General features: G+C 43.4%; 1 protein-coding gene across 6 annotated transcripts in view; it reads left to right on the top strand.

The window, feature by feature from the left end:
• The window catches only part of tead1b (TEA domain family member 1b), a 77002-nt gene that overhangs the window by 35899 nt on the left and 19956 nt on the right, over positions 1-21147 (top strand). For 3 of the 6 annotated variants that reach the window (XM_053633941.1, XM_053633940.1, XM_053633943.1), the window contains exons 4-5: positions 16587-16651; positions 18806-18868. In XM_053633941.1, the coding sequence (XP_053489916.1) occupies positions 16587-16651; positions 18806-18868 (128 nt within the window). Of the gene's footprint in view, positions 1-16586; positions 16652-18805; positions 18869-18919; positions 19039-21147 lie in introns of those variants that run through there. The other 3 variants (XM_053633939.1, XM_053633942.1, XM_053633944.1) reach the window with 2 other exon arrangements.

Genomic DNA, 21147 nt, shown 5'->3' with positions numbered 1-21147 from the left:
GTCTGAATGGCAGAGTGTGGGCGTTGTATTTGTTTCCGGCACTGTGCCATTCTTTCACTGCCGAAACTAGTTTGGCGGGAACGTCGGAGAGCTGAAGGTGGCAGATTGCGACTCGGCGCTCTTTGTAGGGGCCGGGCTCATCTTTCAGCCATGCAGCTGTCGCCGGGCTCCTAGTGCCAAAACCATCGCACCGTGAACTGTGACCCATGCACTCGCTCAAGCATTAACAAGGGCCGTTACAACTGTCAGAACAAGCAGGGCCGTCTGTCAGCGGGGAGGCCGGGCAAATTAAAAATCCGAAATTTTTAAATATATTTTATGTGTGCAAATCACAGAATGAGTCAACACCTGTATTGTGCAAGTCAATGCCATTCCTACAAATCAGAGCTGCTGCATAAACTGTTGCATTATATTTAAAAGAGCTTGTGGGTTGAAACATTTATTAATTCATTCATATTTAGAATTCAATATTAATTTCCGTAACAAACAAAATGGCTAGTCTTCACAGAAACCACTCTGAAAAGAAAACATACAACTCGTGAAGAGTCTTCGCATAAAGAGCAATGCTTCCGTATGCTACGGTTAGTTTCACACAAAGCGCTAACATTTAACCAGGAACCGAATGGAACATCTTTTCCCTTTCTTACTTCCATTTAAATAAAGGAAAATCACTGAATTGTTCTTGATCAACAGGTTAGTACTGATATTATTGAGGTTAAGTACGTCTGCACTCCAAACTATGCTAATTAAGTGGCTAGCTCCTTTTGGATGGTCAGTTCTGCTAAACATACATTATAAGAAGACTTTGTCTGTGCTACCTTACAAATGTGTTTGTTGTGTGTGACATTTGAACTCTTGGTCACCGAGTAATCTCCACAAGTTGAGATTAGAGGACATTGTGATATCCAGAAGCCTTTTGGCTGCAGCATCTGTGTGCTAAGCTAGCTAGCTAACTGTGAAGCGATGAGCAAATTGTATTAGTCGATATGTGCATTCTGGCGGAATTGGCTGTTATTAAATAAATAACTGAGAATATAACAATGAAATTTTAAGAAATACTGAAATTCCATTTGACAGAGGCAAGCTAGTTAACTGCCAGACTAGCTACGTTAGTAAATGACAGTAACTACATTTACACGGACAGCAGTAATCTAATAATTGACCTTATTCTGAAAAAGACAATATTGTGATTAAGGTGTTTACATGAGTCGCTTTTAGAATACTTCTTTCATGTTAACGTGTTACATGTTATAGAACATAGAGCGATTAACAGCACGCGTCATTACGTCACCGCACCACACCGTCCGACGTTCCCTCCAGAATTTCACGTATCGACATACAGTTCGTCTTCGTTATGGTACCGTATACAGTTTTGGGTGTTTCATGTTTAATTTTACGAAAACTTCAAGTGCAGTTAATTATTTGTCATGCTGTACGTGCAAATAGATGACTGGTTGAAGCCGTGGGCTGCGTCCGAAACCTCGTACTTACCTACTATATAGTAGCCGAAATACATGTATATCGCCTACTATATAGTAGGTAAGTACGCGGTTTGGGACGCAGCCGTGCTCTCGTTTGTCGTCAAACAGTTGAGCATTGCCGTGTGTGATCGTGTCCTGTCGCACAATGCGGTGAAAACTCTCACACGACGTTAATAGTGTGATTAAGGTGTGTACATGTCTGTAACGCACGTCGATAATGTGACTAAAACAGGAGTACTCCACACGTCTTAATTCCATTTGTGTTTACTTCGAGTATGACTTTAGTCGGATTAAGGTCATCAATAATCACTGTTTACATGCTAGTTTCTTAATCAGACTATCGTCTTAATCGGGTTAATATCGGATTACTGTTGTCCATGTAAACGTACCGAGTGATTGCAGAGTATATAGGATGGTAGGAGGACATGTATATTAGCTGTTTAGATGAGGTTAATCATATTAAGCAAACATTTTCAACAGTGTATTGATTATGTAGAATATTACAGGCATTAGCCTGTTCTAGATTGTTCTCTTTTCTAGAAAGGTGTAAGTAGTTTTCTAATAACAGTTTTAGTACTTTTTTTTCAGCAAGTAAAAGGTGCACAATTAGGTTTAAATTCAAAAACAAAACAATCCGGAGTTCTGTTATTTGTTGTAATGCCTGACTGCAGACATCTTGTGATACTCATTGTGTGATTTATAGCCTAAATTAGTTAAAGGTGACACACTTCATTTCATGACTCCACACTCCTTCTCAATCATTAGTTTCACTGCTGCTCTACCTTTGCAGTCAGACCTATAATGAGGACTCTCTTCATTTCATTCTTCTGGAGTTATACTTCATCCGTGTTGTATTATTGCTTTAAACAGTTTAAAGAGTAAGAGAACGAGGGTCATAGTACGTGCTATGCGTTAGAAGTGTTAAGCAATGACATTAGTTTGATCTGTTTAGTGCTCCAAATGTATGTATCTTCAACCCTGAAGTGGATGTGGCCTAAACTGGCACTGTTTGCTTTTAATCAAACACTACCACTTTAATCAGAGACACTGTTCGGGAGGTCGGGGGGTTGGGGGGTTGAGCAGGTGGGGTTGCATAAGTATATGCACTCCCCTAAACTAATACTTTGTTGAAGCACCTTTTGATTTTATTACATCACTCAGTGTTTTTGGGTAAGATACTATCAGACACATCTAGACTTGGCAATACTTTCCCACTCTTTCTTGCAAAAACATTCTAGATCCGTCAAATTGTAAGGGCATGTCCTGTGCACAGCCTGCTTCAGGTCACCCCACAGATTTTTAATTGGATTCAGGTCTGAGCTGTGGCTTGGCCATTCAAAAACATTAATCTTCTTTTGATTAAGCTATTCCTTTGTTGATTTGGATGTATGCTTTGGGTCATTGTCGTACTGAAAGGTGAAATTCCTTTACATCTTCCGCTTACTAGCAGACACCTGAAGGTTTTGCATTAAAAGCGACTGGTATTTGTAGCTATTAATGATTCCCCCTATCTTGATAAAAGCCCCAGTTCTGGCTGAAGAAAAACAGCCTTAAAGTATGATGCTGCTACCACCATGCTTCACCGTGGGTATGGTGTTCTTTTGGTTCAGCATACCCTTTGGAATTATGGGATTGTTATACCATTTGGAATTGGTCTCATCAGACCTTAACACATTTTGCCACATGGTTTGGGGTGATTTGGTTGAACTTGGATGTTTTTGTGAGAAAGGGCTTCTGTCTAGCCACCTTACCCCATAGCCCAGACATGTGAAGAATCCAAGAGATTGTTGTCACATGCAGAGAGAAAGCAGTACTTGTCAGATATTCCTGCAGCTCCTTTAATGTTGCCGTTGGTTCGTTGTCAGCCTCCCTGGTACATTTTTTGTCTTTTGTCCTTCTGTAAATTTTGGAGGGACATCCTGTTCTTGGTGATGCCACTGTGGTACACCATTTTCTCCACTTGTTGATGATGGCCTTCACAGTGTTCCATGGTATTTCTAATGTTTTGGAAATTCTTTTATACCCCTCTCCTGATTGATACCTTTCAACAAGTGAGATTCTGTACAGGCTTTGTTAGCTCTTTGTGGACCAGGGCTTCAGCAATCAGATGAAACCAAGGAGATGTCAAGAAAATCCTTCAGAAACAGCTGGTCTTTATTTGGGGTTAATCAGACATAGACATACACACACACATGCACATTTCCGTATGGAGTTAAATTGGTGGTCTTCAGTATTATCATTTTAAATGGTCTCCATTCTTGTCTTTGCTTTATTGAAATGCTGTTTCCTGGGCCGTCTCTCCAGAATACCACTGGAGCTGATGAGATCCACTTCAAGTGGCCCTCGATGCTGATGAAGCACGTTGATTGGCCCCGGGACGCCGTGATCGTTTTTTTTTTTTCCTTCCGTTTTAGGGAGGCGAGGACCGCAATCGGTGTCCGCCTTTGATAGGCCGGCTCGTGCACTTCTCCCAGCACGCGTTAAGGGGCGGGGGCAGAATAAGGGAGAGACACAGGTATTCGAGCAACAGAAAGAGAGGGATTGCACATGTGCACTCTGCTGTCCTGAGTGCCTTTAAGCCCTTTGTTCCCCTGGCTGAATGCAGTTAATTAGCAACAGTTACTATAGCAACTGCCTCTCGCTTCAAAACAATGTCTAATTTTTTTTTGCAGCTAAGCTTATCGTACTGTTTACCTGAAGGGCTTGCCGCTGGCTCCCTGCCCAGCCTCTGAGGTTAATTGTGACAGCGGCAAAAAAACATCACAACCGCTGCTTTGTTGAGGGAGAAGCACGGGGGGGAAGAAGGAAGAAAAAGACGAGAATCCTCAGCAGCGAGAGCCGAAGACCTAGCACTTACATAATTCACCTGCTTTGCGAGCCTCCATTCAGCCTGGCCGCAGGCAATTACATACCCTCTGGAGTACATCACTGCACACATGGCCAGATGTGAAACATGACAAGAAAAGCAAAATGGGACACTGAGATCAGAGAAAATGTATTTAATGGAGGTTATTGTGTGTGCGGGAGCGCCTTGTGTCAAATTGCTTTGAATAATGCACCCCGTAAGCTGCTCTCTCTCTAATGTGGCTCGAAGTTTTTATCAAGTATCTTGGTAAATTTGTGAATTCTACAAGAACGTCTCACATTTCGATTCTTTAAGCCAGGTTTACACTGTACGACTTACATAGCAAAAAAAAAACACACATAAAAGAATTCTTCGGTTGTGAGTTGAGGTCGTCAATCTCAGGACGTCTTAGCTGTGTCAACAATTTTTTTTAAAAACCCTGAGCGTGACCGATGCTAGTCTTAAAACCAATAAGAATACTGCATTAGATTACGAGAAACTCGTGGGATTGGGGACAGATACATTCGTGGTCATAGCAAAACGTAAACAAAACATGAGAATGGACAAGAAAATCCTTATTACCTCAAGCTCACTTGTTTGTGACGAACGTTTCTGTTTATGTGAGCTGGTTTTCTGCACGAGCCAGGATTGCACTGATTAATGACGTTAGCAGAACATAGTGATTTTCTTTAATCACAGGTCTACCATTAGAGGATCTTCACTGTATAATCTGGCATGAAGAACATATTATTGTGTAGTTTGTTATGGATGTTATTCCGATCATCCTATACAGTGTAACAAGTTATAATCTTAAAGCGTTGCTGAAATTACACACAGCCTCCAACCAGCTTTGCCGAGTCTACTTCCTTAAAGCAGTCTAAATATCACAGTATGTTTTGGATGATGCTCAGGAGCACATGCAGGCTGTTATGATTATTATGTGTGAAAGGACCATCTGTTTCAGGAACTGGGTGCTTTTAGCGGCTGCTATCAGGCCCTGGCCACCCGAGCAGTCTTTTACAGTGCATCTGTTTGCTTAGGAGGTGGCGAGCGTTAATCATATCGTGCTATTTTTTTCGACCACGACCCAAAGCTGTAAGATATTTTGCTTCAGGATGAAGGTCCGTGCATAATAGCTAAGCGCAGACCGGACCTGATCGTGCCGCTTTGATGAGGCATTTGTTTTTGCCCTGCTACTGACACGCCGCACACTCAGTCATCTCATCAGGGCCAGGCGGCCATCTCCGACGGGCACTAAGTGGCACTTGGTTTGCAGAGCTGCTGTGGCTCAGTTAAGCGTAATAAGCGAGCCTGGCCTCCCCCGTGGACCGCTGCCGCAAACCCGGCCACCCGCAGCGAGGATAATGAGGAATTCTGGGATCCGCTCAGGCTCCCTCTGCTACCTGCATTCACTCTGCGAATGGAGTATGGAGAACTTCAGCCTCATACACACTCACACATAGACGCACACACGCACCTCCTATACAGTCCCTCGCTTTTATCGGCACGCCATTGTGGCTTGCTAGCAGCTCTGTAGTTTTTACACCTGGGAAAGACACGTTTTCAATTACACTGTGATTACTCTTCATCATGTGAAGATGAGTTACTGAGTGCAGGCAATGGGTTTGATTAATATAGCTGAAGACATGGTGTTTTTTTTTTTTAACGGCGACAGGTGGATCTATCCTTGGTACAGAGTCTTATTCGTTCACGAAAGCAGAGGGAATTTGCATCTGCATCCAGTCGCAATTCTTTCACAGTGTCGTCGTTATGTTGAAATGTTTGTAGAGACCTTGAACTTGATTCATGATTGTATTGTCATAACTATTTTATTAGTATCCAAGTTTAACCACTTAACCAAAATCCAGTATTATGGTGTTGGAGTTAATCAGCACCAGTAGTTTTCTCCTGGCGAGGTTTTGTCCATTTGACACTTGAGGCAGGCAAAGATGGCAGTAAAAAAAAAAAACCATATGGTCTCATCTGAAAACTCATCCCCAGGTGCTGGTCACACTTCCATTCTTTTATTTCTTCTGGTTTTTATGGTGCAGACCAATTAATTTAACCACTATACCTTTATAACAGGCACCTTGGTTATTTGAAATGGTAACTTGTCTTTTTAAAAAGAACTGCTGTTTTATTTTCTTTGGCCTTCTGCTGATTCCGGTGATTAGATCTGTTCTGTGTAATTTATTGCTCCAAAGCCCCGGAGGTTTGAAAACTGCCAAGCTCTCGTTTTTGCGGCTGCCGATATTCCATTTGGTTATGCTTCAGAAGCACAGTTAGAAATATGTTTTCAAAATTCGGGCACAATATTTGTTAAACTATACGTGAAATTAGCACATTACAGGATTTGAAAGCCAAATAATCAACCTCCAACTCTGTTATTGTAATAGAATTTTTGCCCCGACGTTGTAGATTTATTTTATGATCCAGCGATATCCTTTTAAAACGAGTTGTGTTTGGACTGACCAGGTGAAAGCACGTGCTTCAGGTTAGCCGACCCATCCCATGCTTGACTGCCCACCTTAAACCAAATGCCAAAGGCGTTCGTGTCTGCTGTTTGGTTACACTGCGAGATGTAATCTTATTGACAACCCTTTTCTCAAAAGATGTTTCTAAGCTACAGCGCTGAAAAACTTTGTCTCTTTTTTAGCCTTTGACATGGGTAAAAAAAATACAACCATCTGAGATTTAGTTTCCTAATGAATTCCAGAGCAAGAGAAAATAAGGCTTGCTTTTTTTTTTCACTCCCAGAAGACCGTTGTCTGGCTTTTTGCTTTGCAAGCAATCTGCGGCTTCAAACTTCTCACGGGTTCATCAGTATGGAATGTGCTGGGGAATCTCGTATTGCTCTATTAGCAAAACTGCACGCACTTATCACGTAAACTCGGCAAACGCTACAGTAGATAAAGAGAACTTTCGAATCTATCTAGGAATGTAAAACATTTGTACTTTAATCTTTTCTCGTTATCAAGTAAATGGCCAGAGTACAAGAACCACATAGACCTACCAGTGAAACTTAAAGGAAAATCCAGCCTGAACGACTTGCATATTCATTTTCTTAATGAACACGTGATCAACTGTGTCCGAGATTTCTTTTGTAATGAAAGGGTTGCCTTTTTTCAACAGGTTGGTCTATTTTGACTTTGGTTAATCGTTTCCCACAATAACCACAATGCCCGCCGATAGTGGTGCCAGTGCTACTTAGCCCTCACTTCATATCTGCCTAAAGAGAGTGATGCAGCAGTGCTTTACTCCTTTAGCCTGTCCAGCTCTCTCACCTCCTCATCTGTACACTCTGCTCAAACAGATTAGCTTCCAAAGCTTCAACTTTCATGCTAACGAACGCCATCGTACTCGTTATCTCATAGACCGCTAACCAGCCGAGCCGAGTCTCCGCAGTGACTTACTTGCGTCTTACTGTGTCGTATCGCTGTATTTGCACGCTGGAACTTTGCATTTGCAACGAAATCTCCCCTGCTTGTCCTCTGGATTTCTCGTTAATATGACATTGAAAGAAAAGAAGCCGTTGCTCTTTTGTTTTTAGGAGCTAACGGCAAAATCTGAGCGTCATCCCTTATGTTTGAGGTCACTGACTCCTATTAAATGCTATTGTAACCGTGCTAGCAATGTCCACCCTGTGACAACTGCTGAAACTCCAATACAGCACCAAAACAAACCAATTAGCAGCATAATTGCCGAGCACATCACAAATATATTCTTTATCAACATATTTAATGTGTTTTAGGGTGTTCTTTTATCAGCAGTGACATTGTTTAGATCGACACTCTGTTTTGTCCATATTCCCTGTAGTCTATAGTTAAATTTTTTATTTTCAACTCTAATCACCATAGCAATTTGCGAAAAGCGTAAGAAACCAAAGACCATGGATGTTCAAGACATTTGTCTTTTGTGCAACGTTTGAAGGAACGTTGCTTTGGGTTTGAGAGACCATGGAGTGAGCGTGTTCAGCAGCTGGTTTCAGGTTGCACTGCTCCGATTGGCTGCATTTGTGTGTGTAAAACAGGGTGCCGTTTTTGTACCGTTTAAAGACACAGTCTATTGAAATAACTGATTTGCTGTAATTGAAATAATTCTGGATCATTTGACCTGCCCGTTATTTTTTGCCTCTTAATTGCCGAACGTTAAACCACTAAATGCACTAAGTGAGAGGTAATCTTGAGAATTTTACCAGGTGTAGGATTTGATTTGGAATGTTAAAGTCAGAGTAGGGAAAAAAAGAGAGAAATTCCCATGCAATTTGCAGCTGTGAAACTCGCTGAGGGAGTTTGACATTGATTGAAGCCTAGAGCATGAAGACCCAAAGTGGGAATTGAAGGGTGTGTGACATGGGGTGTGTGTGTGTGTGTGTGTGTGTGTGTGTGTGTGTGTGTGTGTGTGTGTGTGTGTGTGTGTGTGTGTGTGATGCATCAGGGTCATGAAGTTTGGCTTTTCATTTACACATATTGGTGACTGCTAACAGGTTTCTCTTCATGTTCAGATGCAGGATTGATCCTGAGAGATTGAAAATATTGATTTAACCCTGCGTCTGACTGTGTGCGTGCTGGGAGGTGCTAGTCGGTGGCGTGTTCACACATCAGCAGGACTTGAGTTCCTCCGTTTCTCCGGTCCTCTCGGGACTCCTCGTTACTGCCTTGCATTTCCCCTTCTCTCTCTCTCTCTCTTTCTCCCTCTCTCTCTCTCTCTCCCTTTCTCTCTCTTTCTATCTCTCTCTCTCTCTGTTCTGAAAGAGCCTCCTGACCAGACCTGCATCAACAGTAATGTATGTGATGATTGCGCCTCCTAATTGATAGAGCAAGGCCGTGGAGGACTGGCTGCATTAATTGGCCTTCTGGGAGCTTGTGCAGATTCAGTAAGGTTGGAGTGGCTTCTGCTTTGCTGACAAACACTGAGGAGTGGAGTGAGAGAGGACAAACATGGCCGAGTCGACTCGAATCCCCTCCCCACCTGCGGCCGCGCTCTGGGGATTTATGAGAGGTCGTCTAATGTAATCCTCTCTGTCTTGAGAAGGCTTGGGGTGAGCACCTGCGGATTTCTGCCGTTGGCTTGTCTGTTTGCACAATGGATGCGAGTCATTAATCCCCAGCCTCCCGACACTCTTCGTCCGTCTGAACGTTCATAATTCAGGCTTTTAGCGCTAACCCGGGTCACCGGGAGTTAAGTATCGATTCCATTTTTGTGTTTGGAAACTTTGTATTGATTTTAAAAGGGTATTCATTACACTTAAGTGTCTTTTAATAGAGAATTGAAATGATCTGCAGTCAAGTGTGACTCATAAGACGGATGATCTATTATTAAGTCTTAAATCTAACACTGACACTCGACTTTATTTTATAGTAAGTTATCTCATAAGTTACTGCTCTCTGACCTTTATCAGGAGGTCATGTGACTGAAAGAAAGCTCACAGTTTGCTGCCTCATCGCTCTGTTAACCATGAATACTTGCAGATCCGGCTTGCATACCATGCCTTTATTTGCTTCACAAGAGCAGCATTTTAGGGTGACAGGGATTGAGTGGTATATATAGTCAGTAGGTGTGATGGTGGGATGTGAAACACTAGTGGTTTCTTTCTGGCATGTAGTACTTTCTGATCTCTGCTAGCTCTAGACCACAGTTGCGAGCTTTTTGAATTTGCTTCCTATAATCGCTCTCTACTGAGAATCAGAGGAAATTGTGTTGTAATTTCTCACCAGCTTTTGGTTGATGTGCGGTTGTATTGAATTGTAGTACCTTTTTTTTTTTTTTTTTTTTTGCTTTGAGGTGTTTTTCAAAGAACATCTTGCTTGATTGATGATTGGCCAAGAATTAATCCTTTGTTGGCCATTGGATTAAAGGTGAGCAGTCTAGTTTCAAGATTCACGAGTTAGGTTTTTGTTCCATGTAGCGTTACCTTTAGTCTAAAATTATTCATTTTCCCCAGGGCACTTTGGAGACAAAACGCAGCAGAATATGTAAGTATAGGCTATTGATGTTTGTCTTTTTGATAAGCGTTTCTGTGGAATAATTAAGATGCTTTTAGGAATAGCTGTGGGAATTGCAGAAAAAAAAAAAACACGTTAAATGTTATTTACAGAAAAAGCCCTGTTTATGGTTCCACTCTATCCAGGAAAAGACAGCACTGGCCATGCGTTAATAAGAGACAAATTATGGTTAGAAGAGAACACCGAGTGTGTCTGAGAGACATTGTTCTACACAGCAAGCAGCAGATGGCATGGGGGCCACGGCCTGAGTAGACCGAGAACTCCCAACAGGCCCACAGTTCACTTTGCAAAACATATAGGGTCAATTTGTAAAACATATAGGCTTGAACCTTGAGCTTGTAAAGGCAGGGGTGACAGGGAGCGTAGCATTGTGACCCAAAAAGAAAGGGTGGTGTGGGTGTGACTGCCACAGCACTGGGCGTGGTGACTTTAACCTTGAAGCCTTTCTCAGACTTGGTCATCTCTAAAGCCTGGGGCCCCACTATTTGGGTGTTTAAGCTAGTCATGATCAGCAGCTGGTTGGCAGGAGTCAGATGTTGGGCTCAGCAGCTGTTATCCAGTGCCGTTTCTAAATGGATCTCATTGGTCGGGCGCACTGAGCTCTTGTTCCCCTTCCCCTAATTATGACTGAGATCAGCACACGCTAACCTACAAACCTCTTAAGCCATACTTATTCAAGAGGTCAGATTTACCATACATCTCCGAACAAGAGCTCTTTACCTCTGGTTTGGCTTTCCAAGTCACGCTGAGTTGATTGGTTTAGTTCTTTTTATTCTAAAAAGCTTTATAAATGTGGGTCAAATGTGGGACTTATTTAAAGTGCACAGGCTTTGAAATAAATTAAGTGAATGACACAACAGTTGCAACATGTTGCTAAAAGGTTTTGTGGAGGAGATTCCTGGATACTTTTCTGGTCTTCAATATGATATTTCATTTGGAAACTTGAAGACATCCATCATATAATGTCAGATCTCTATTCCGTTCAGCTTCCAAGACACAAGTACTTTCCTTTGTTTTCTTTCTAAATGGCCTCTCATCCTCACTAGTAGTGTTTCCTAGAACGCTGTTGTTCACAGGAGTAAAAGGCTTGGTATCCACTTTCAAACACACACCAACACACTCTGGCTTCCAAACCCTGCCAATGACCCTTGGAGTCTGGAGGTTGCCTGAATGCCTCCATATTGTTGGTTTAGTCCATTCTAATGCTAATGGAAGCCCAAGACCCTTGAGTCATTTATCACGCATGACAGGATAGCAGGGGTATTGTCTGGGTTTGATACCCCACAGGACAGGAACAGGACAGCCGCCTCCACTGCTTTCATTGTGAACAAACCGAACCGACTTAATGTTCCTGCACTAACGTGTCTGGATTCACTGTACACGTACATTCTAGACAATTAGTGTAATGTCCTATTTTACAAACTACCAAGTAAGTGCAACCTTGACAACTCTTTTTCCATTAATGCACACATTTCACTGAGAGATCCTCTGAATACACACACACACACACACATAAACTGCCCATGGTCTACATCATTGTCCCAGATAATTACGCTTAGTTTATATCCAGTGGGCATGTTGAGTTTTCATGGGGGCTAATTAAGGTTAAGTACAGGCAAAATTGTGATCGTGGTTCCTCTGTCACAAGTAACACTTACCAAGTTACAACCTAATGAGAATAAACGACAGATTTGGATGTGGTGCTGAGATCAACCAGAGCTCTGCACGCTTTGAAAAACTACCTCTTGTGTCCCAGAGTGCTGTGCAAGGGGAAAAAAAAGCCACATGAAGAGATGTCTTGCATGTGTGCAAGTGCTGCTGGCTGAATCTCACCCTGTGTTAGCACAATCCAGCATGCACTGACATCATCGCTGGACCAGATGTGAGCACGGTCTTGCCTGTTAAACCAAAAGGGCTGCTACAGGAAATAAGTGCTTTGCAAAATAAGGTTACAGAGCAATGTTATTAGCAATCAAATAATGCTACAAAAATACTTGAATATGTGGTAAGTAAATGAAGATGCTGTTTATTGCTGAAGTCTTTCTCTGATTAAATCATCTCTGCTTTGCTGTGATGGCAGGGAGTAAGATGGGACCGTATTTGTGGCCACCCCCCCCCCCCACCTCCCCTGGGTGCAGAATCAATGGCAGTTTTCCTTCATCCTCTTTAAGAGGAAGACGGATATTAGCGTTGGCAATGGTGAAGAGGACTACGGCTTCTGGGAGGAAAAAAGGAGGGGTATGCCACGTGTTGCTTAATCCAGGGGACAAGTCTGTAGATCTTCTTTACCACTGATTCATTCCCAAAACACAAATCTGGAGTTTGAACAGCAGTCCTTTTAACTGGTGTGATGGTGATTATGAAGTGCATAATATAACACGTTTTCTCTTTTATTTACTGTAATGATTTGCTCATTTAGTAGCACTTCAGTTTAAGACTCGGGCTCTTGGAGCAGACCTCAAATAGTGGGCGAGTCTAGACACATTAATTAAGATTACAAATTTATGCTTTGAAATAAAAGTTCAAAAACTGCTCGCACTGTGCCAGTTGGACTGTTTGGGCAACCCTGAGAAAGAAGTAATAAAAAAAAAAAACCCCAGAGAAAATAACTCACTGAGGAGTGAATTAAAAGCAGGGCAGTTGAAATCTTCCCCCCCCCCTAAATGAAAGGAGTGTGATGGAACATGGTCAGAAAGTGCCACTGGAAAGTGAATATGTTGTAAATCACACTGGCCTGCATTGCAAGCAGCAGGGGGTGGAGGTTAGAAGAGCTGCGATGGGGGTAGTCAAGGGTAGCTTTGCAGACCGAGCAGCTGTGTAAACCCTACTGATTGAAGGAGGGTGTGGACAGAGGCAAGCAGGGAGGCAGGGAGGGATAAAGGGAAAGAGGGGGAACTTTTCAATAAAAGCAGTTAGCTATCCCCCCACTCAGCTGACTTCCACATCTCAGCTTCAAACCGTGCAGATAATCAGTGCTCCGCCTAGTTTCGAGGAAGGGCCTCTGCCTGCCTGGCGGCTGGATTTAAAACCACCTCCGATGCAAGCACAGAAAGCTTTGAGGTTTTCTTTCTCTGCATATGAAGGGTAAAGGCTAAGGGAGTCTCTCCACTATGGAGGGTGTCCTGAAAGCCCCTCCGCAGGGAGTAGGGAAAGGGAGGCAGTCCAGCAGCCTCGGAGAGGGGCTCAAGCTATATTTCTACTAGAAAGAGAAGTCAGCTGCTGGAGGCCAATCTGGGTGGTGGGGGCCTCAAGGCTCCATTGTGGGCCACTGCCGTTTGAGGGCTATTGATATGTCTCTGGACCTCCATGACTTATTCACATACAACAAGTTTTTCCCCTTACCAAAGAGGGTGGAGAAAACACTTTCACTCTCTCCCAAAAGCTAGGACTCGAATCTTTGCGGTAACCTCATAAATACCTAATCCTTCCCCTGCTGTTTTAAGTGACGGGCTCTCCTTTACAGGCTGACGTCCTATTCCAATTCCCCACCTGATGGATCTCAATAGGAGTTGGTTTGGTCAGGAGTTGGACAGTCCACACTGTCACTTCTAGTAGGAGGTGCTGTATAGAGATACAACTAGCTGACTGCTAAATCTGTCTCATTAGCGAGGCTGATGCTAATATGTACGTTACAAATGAAATACACAGATGAAAGCAGCTACATTTCTTTTCCCCTGACAAGTTCCTGGAAAGCATGTAATAATAACAAGGAGCAAGGCGGTGGAGTTTTTAAAAAAGTACATGTGGAAGCAATAGGGACTAACGTCAGGATGTCTACCCAAATTTGAACAGGATTAAAAACCTTCGATCTAAATTTAGATCGTCAGACCCGGACCAGCCTCGTTTGCCTTTTTTTTTACTTTTCCTTTTTTTGAGTACATCAAACTTTGCCACACAACTTCCTTCGGACATCAGTGAGTTTAGCGGTCATGATTAATCCAGAGTTACAGAGATTACTGCGGAGCATGCCTTGTTCATCGAAAAGCCTCGTTTTAATACTTTTATTAAGAAATCTCCACAGGGCAGGGGCAACTTGGGCCACATGTAATAGCTCTACTCTCCTCTTAAATAAAACACTGGTGCTGATTAGCTTATAAGACATACAGAATTACTCCTTCTAAACTTCATGGGGGGTAGCTTGTGTGGCAGGGGATTTGGAAGCCTTGAATTTGGCCTGCTTCTTTTTTTTTTTTGTGTGTGTGCACTTTTCTTTGTGCCAGCGTTGTTTTGCACTGCAAACATAGGAGAGAAAGCACACTGCCCTGGTCCCGCTGAGCACGGTGGCTTTTTTTCCCCCCTCCAAGCCGGTGAAAAGAATGAATTATTCAGCAGTAAGCATGCTTACAGCTGGCCGATTGTGAGCTTTGATCTAGGAATGGGGCGTCTGCATGAATGGGCCTTATTGTCATGTTATGTGTACACAGTGTGTGAATTATTGAAAGTGGCGAGGGCCCCGGCTTCATCTGGGAGAGATTACAGTGCAGGCATGCTGGGGTGGCGGGCTGGAGCTGCAGATCTCCCAGATGCTGTTTATTTGTTCTTGGGTCACATGACTGTTGGTACAGCCTTAACGAAGAAGTAGGCGAGACCGCCTCCACACTTTGACTCATCCAAAACGCTCTCAAACACACATGGGCCTGAGGCAAGGCAGCAGTGCGCACCTGTCGGGTGGGGCCTTAAGTGGCATGTTTTTTTTTTTGTGGGTTTTTTTTTTTTTTCACACTATTATTTTGGTTGTTACCCGAAATTACCCGAAAGCTAATTCCGACTTTGTGAGCATATAAACACTGAAAATGCTCCTGAGGTGTATAGTGTCCAAATGCCACAATTTGCAGAAGCTTTTATATCATTTTAAACTGCTTTAGATCTGTTAGTTGTATTAATATTTAATGTCTCATTGATCGAAGGCTATTTGTTAAGCAAAGAGCATAGCTGCGGAGTGTGTGACTATCAGTACTTGATGGAAAGGTGGTCGTTCTTTAGCTGGCGAAGGACAGTGCCCACGCTCACACACAGACACAGAGCGAGCTTCTTTTTCACGCGACAGGTGTGTAATGGCAGAAGCTCAAGAGGCATTACCCGGCCCTGCTGGCTTTCATCTAGCCCACCTGAACACAGCGAGCTCACCCTGTGCACAGCAGGCAGAGGCTGCAGCCTGCTCGTGTATGTGTGTGTGTGTGTGTGTGTGTGTGTGTGTGTGTGTGTGCCCTCATTTCACACACACTAGCATTGGCACAGCCAGCAGCATCTCCCGTACTGAAGTCTAGTCTATACTCTACATTCCATATATATGATCAATCCTCCCTTTCTCTGTGTCTCTAATATCTCTGGTCTGAGTGGCCTTCAGGTAAATAAATAATTGGGATAAATGCACGTTATTAGCCGCAACAGAGAATCTGCTACAGATCCGAGCTGGTTCATGTTCACCTAAGGATGCTGATATATTGATCGGCTCTGCTGCAGTATTTTTTCAAGTACTCGATACGCTGAAATACTTTTTTTTTGCCGGGTCCACCATTTGACGACCCCAGATCTAGACTATTTACAGCACAGGCTCCAAAAACAGCATAATAGTTTAATGTTCGAATAAAAACTTGCACCCCACATTCACACTGTGTCTGTTTATAGAAGCTGGTTATCTTACACTGGCCCAGATTTAAAATCGAAAACAACAGTTCTATGGCAACCATTGGATCCAGCTGGACACGTAATTAGAGCAGCTCCGTACCTATAATTTGCGTAATAGTTTTGAGGTGGCGGCATGTTATTAACATATGAAAAGGCTAAGCAGGGGTCATTGTGCCTCGCATGGGCAATTAGGGGTGAGCCGAGGGCAGAAGAATGTTTGGAGCTGCCATTAATTGGAAATCACTACAAAGCCATGCTTTAATTATAATTTAGCAAGAACAGCACTGCGTTAAATGGACATATTTCCTTTGCCATTATGGGCTGTAACAGTATGAATGTCGGGATCTGTTTCCTTTCACGACGTGAGGCTTTGGAGAAATTGGCCTTAAATTAGATTAATTTGAAAGGCTATAGAGTCACACGGCTTTTTTCATGCTAATACCATGTGTGTCGTGCGTTTGCATTTAAATGACACGTGTTTGTTTGCTCGGCGGACAGAAAACAGCCCCGTGCGCTGGGCCTAATGAAGAATATACACAGCGAGGCTGAACACAGAGACCGGAATCTGATCATGAACATGAAGATCGGCCGCAGATATGTCATCTTCTCACGTTCTTTCGCTTCCAGGTCGGAACGAGCTGATCGCCAGATACATCAAACTGCGCACTGGGAAGACGAGGACGAGGAAGCAGGTAAGAAGCAGCGTTGAGCGTGCCTGCCTGCTGCCTGAGCTTCTGCATAAAAGATTATGGAACAGATTCTAGTACCCAGCCAACACACACACACACACACACTTACTGAACACACATACCGTTATATATCCTTATAAATAGACTCACATAGCATTTAGATATAAAATAAACATTTTCTTCACACAAACACTAGCATGGAGCTTTGCTGCATGCCCTGGCTGGGAGTAAATGGACTGATGTGACCTTGGAAGTGGAGCACTATGCAGAGACTCCTCCAGTAGGCTTTTTTTATCCAGCTGCATGACGGCACAACGCTGAACTGGGGCTCTGGCCAACACACACACACACACACACACACACACACATACTTAAAGACGAAATAGCAAGAAATAAATCTCTCTCACAGTGGAAAAAATGGTCACCCCACACACCTATTTAGTCAGCCAGTACGTTTACATGGACAACAATAAGCCGATATTAACCCGATTAAGACGATACTCTGGTTAAGAAACTAGCATGTAAACAGCGATTATTGATGACCTTAATCCGACTAAAGTCATACTCGAAGTAAACAGAAATGGAATTAAGACGTGTGGAGTACTCCTGTTTTAGTCACATTATCGACATGCGTTACAGACATGTACACACCTTAATCACACTATTAACGTCGTGTGAGAGTTTTCACCGCATTGTGCGACAGGACACGTGCACACACGGCAATGCTCAACTGTTTGACGACAAACGAGAGCACGGCTGCGTCCCAAACCGCGTACTTACCTACTATATAGTAGGTGAAATACATGTACACAATATTGTCTTATTCAGAATAATTAGATTATTGCTGTCCATGTAAACGTAGTCATTGATTCAGTCTTGATAGAGTTCAGTTACACGTATAATAGTGTTCTACATAGTGCACATGGTTCTCTAGTGTAGGGAACAAGTAGTGAGGAGACACATCCCCTACATTGGGTTGTAACTTCTCAAGCTACAAACTCGTGATTTAAAATAGCTAAGCTACAGCCAAGCTAGCCGTTTGATGAATCAGCTAGCGACACTACTAACGACTAAGAAAAAGTAGTTAACTACACTGAAGCTACTTTGTCAAACTGAAGAAAATCAGCGGTGACATTTTCATTTCATTGCGCAGCTACTTTATCGCTCGAGCATGTCCAGGACACTCCAAGAAGCGCTCTTTTCTATCGGCCCTCACCCAAATCAAACCAAAGCCATGTATTAGGCGGGTTTAAAACACAGAACAACTTTGTTTCTTGTAGCGATGAGCAATCCGCTGATTCTGTTTCGGTTAAGACTCAATAAATAGCTGGAATACAAATGCAAATCAAGACCTGATACTGTGACACCTGATGTGAACTAGCTTACAAGCAGCTCGCTAACGATCCGGCTAGCTGTTTTAGACGGCATTTTCAAATCGCTTATTAATTCAGAGACCCTTGCCTTTTGATTGAGAAGGTCCATTTTTAGGCATTCAAATATGAAACAACTTATTTTTCTTCGTAGATTATGTTTAATGGTTTAAAATGTCATTTTCATGGGTACTTCAAGCTTAGAGCAAGGTAACAGCATTGCAACAATGTGCTAACATGGCCACAATTACATCCTAATTTGATTTGCATAAGCTCCATCTTAACTGAAGTGATTGTTGTAATTAAATTGGAAAGGTCAAAGGAGCACTTGCACCACTCAGATATGTGCAAGTGACTTTGTGGCGTTGGAGTGTTGATTGGCAGCCATTATTAGCATGCCAAACCCCCCCCCCCCCCCCCCTTTTTTTTCCTCTGGACCTCCCGAATCACAGTGACACAGCGCTTAGCAGAAGTGCAAGCTACACAGGCCGCTAGGTAAAGCGCTCAGTCCCCAAAGGCCACTAGACATGCCCATTCTCATTCAGCGTGCAGCTGAGCACATCTGCTGTTTCTTAATGTGCTTAAGGAGCCTGCATCCTCTTTAATCAGCTCACTTAAGAGCCGAGGGCGAGCCAAGCCGGTGCTGCTGGTGGCTTCGAGCTTGGGCCGCGCTTCTCCTCTTTCCTAGTAAGCCCTGCTGCTAAATCCTTCCTTGAGTGTTCTTACGGTGAAAAAAAAATTGTAATTACTTTTCTGTATTCTTTTGTTTTTCTTTCAAAAAATGGAGGTGTCTAGTCACATACAGGTCTTAGCAAGAAAGAAAGTTCGTGAAATCCAAGCCGCCATCAAGGTAGGTCTGACTCCGCCCCCCGTTGCGGGGGTGGGGGGTTCTCATCACTATGGTTACAGGCTGTGTTTTTCCTTTGTCTTCCCTCCCCCCGCTCCCTGACCCCACAGGTGTCTAGTCACATTCAGGTTCTTGCCCGGCGGAAATCTCGCGAGTTTCATTCCAAGCTAAAGGTATGCGCTTTTCTGCTTTTGGCCCTGTGGTTGCCACGCCGTCTTCCTGTTTTGTACGTTGGCCCGGGTTTTCCTGTAACCTATAAGCTTTTCGCCTGTCAGCCTGTGCATGCTTTAGCATGTATAATTCACCTCTTCCACCTTCTCTTTACCTCTTTCCCTCACACACACACACACTTTGTCTGTTACACCGTTTGGTGGTTAGCATCTCTCTCTTTTTTTTTTTTTTAAATGACTGTTTATGCTGCTGTGCCTTCATTGACCACTAAGTGCATCTGCTTTGAAGCTACCTAACCCTTGGGACCTCTTTGTAGTGCGAGTATAGTTCGAGTGCCTTTATTATTAGCTTATAAAGCCGACCTGAATAGAGAGCAGGCAGTGTGGGTGGGGGGGGGAGGAATCCAGCACACTGGATTATTCTTTCATCTAAATTTGGGGCGAGGAACATATTTATAGCTTACAAACATAATTGAAGAAATCAGAGCTGATGACTCTTAGTGTATATAGAATGCATGACCTTGCATGTGTGTGTGAGTGTGTAACGTTCTGGAGTGCATCGAGATTGAGATGTTGAGTTGGAGGCATGCTGGCAGAGCGCTCGGGCTGGCCGCGAGCTGCCGAGGACAGAAGTCAGACGGTCGGCAGTTAAGCTTAACCTCACGCTCGTGGGCGTGACCTTTGCAAGTCGAGGCAGGGATTTCGGTGCACACTCGCCCTCTTGCCTGTGCTGTAATGAAGTCATCCTTTTTTTTTTCCCCCTCCCCAACTCTGTGGAGAGATCGGGCCTAAAGATGGACCATTAGAGCCATTCGCATGCTTAACGTGAGGTTCTCGCGGGCACTCTCTCTCTCTTTCTCGCTCTCGCTCTCTTTGTCCTCTTTTCCTGGCTGTCAAATGCTTACCTCATGCTGCATTAATGAAACTATTGAAATCCCCCCCCCCCCTCATACCCCCCCCCCCCCCCCACAACATCACACACATACACACACACACGCCCTTCATACTTCATCCCACCCCCTTTTTCTCTAAAGGCCACCTCTGATTTTTTTAAAGCCTTTTGTACGATGTATAATCTAATCATAAAGTGACCTGTTATTTAAGGGTTCACCTTTGAACGTTGGTGACCTTGAAGTTTGTCAGCCTTCTTTCTGACTTTTATTCCACCCTGTCATTCTTTCTCTCTCTTTCTCCACCTTTTCTTTCTCTCTCGACTCTCCCTGTAAAGAGATGACAAACTCTTTTGCCCGGCACACTTTTCCACAGTTCCCAGTTTACTCAGAAGGATTAATGACCCTTCATTTGTGTCCCTGTATGAGTGTGTGCATGAGTGCCTCTCTCTCTCTCTCTGTCTTTCTGTGTGTATGTGTTTCTCCACCGTGAATGGCTGATCTTTCAGGGCCACCGGCGGCTGCTGACTAGAAGCAGTCCGCCTTTTGTACGGCTTTCTGTCTCCTCTCATCTAAAGCAAATTAGAAGCAGGGAAGAATTCGAGCCGGCTCCCGGTGCATTAGAGTAAACCGTCCCGGCGTCCCTTTATCCGAGACATGTTGAGTGAAATGACGGTCATTATGGCGCTGCTCTCGGGGGATAGTTTGCAATGAAAGGTGGCCACAATGATCTGAAGCCCCCATATCATCAGCTGCAAATCTTCCTTTAAGATGGCTCAGCTCATGACTTTTAGGCTGATCCTGAATGTTCTATGATGTTTGAGTTAAACCTCAGTATTGATCTAGATTCAGTTACACTACGGTTCAAAAGTCTGGTGTCTGCCAAGAGTCGGCTACTAAGAACGATTCTTGTTTCATCAGTTATGAAAAGCTGCTAAACATGATTACATCATTCATCACTGAGGGAAAGAAACATGCATTTCCTAATAACTAGTGATGAGTAATGTAGAGGAGTGTTCTGATTCATCAGCAGGTCTTAGTCATTACAAAATCATTGTTAACAAATACTGTTAGAATCCTACATGTTATGATTTGTATGAGATGTGTAGCAAAAGAGCATTTTTTTTCCCCAAAAAAATGAAGGTTCATGATATACAGTTGAGCGTTTAAATGTTTACATCCCCCCCTTGTATTTTTCTGATCTAATTTACAATGCGTCAAG

Source organism: Ictalurus furcatus, chromosome 10 (assembly GCF_023375685.1).
Source record: "Ictalurus furcatus strain D&B chromosome 10, Billie_1.0, whole genome shotgun sequence".
In the NCBI taxonomy this organism is placed as follows: Eukaryota; Metazoa; Chordata; class Actinopteri; order Siluriformes; family Ictaluridae; genus Ictalurus; species Ictalurus furcatus.
The sequence above is the reverse complement of the archived record's forward strand: the minus strand, read 5'-3'. Positions and strand labels throughout refer to the sequence as shown.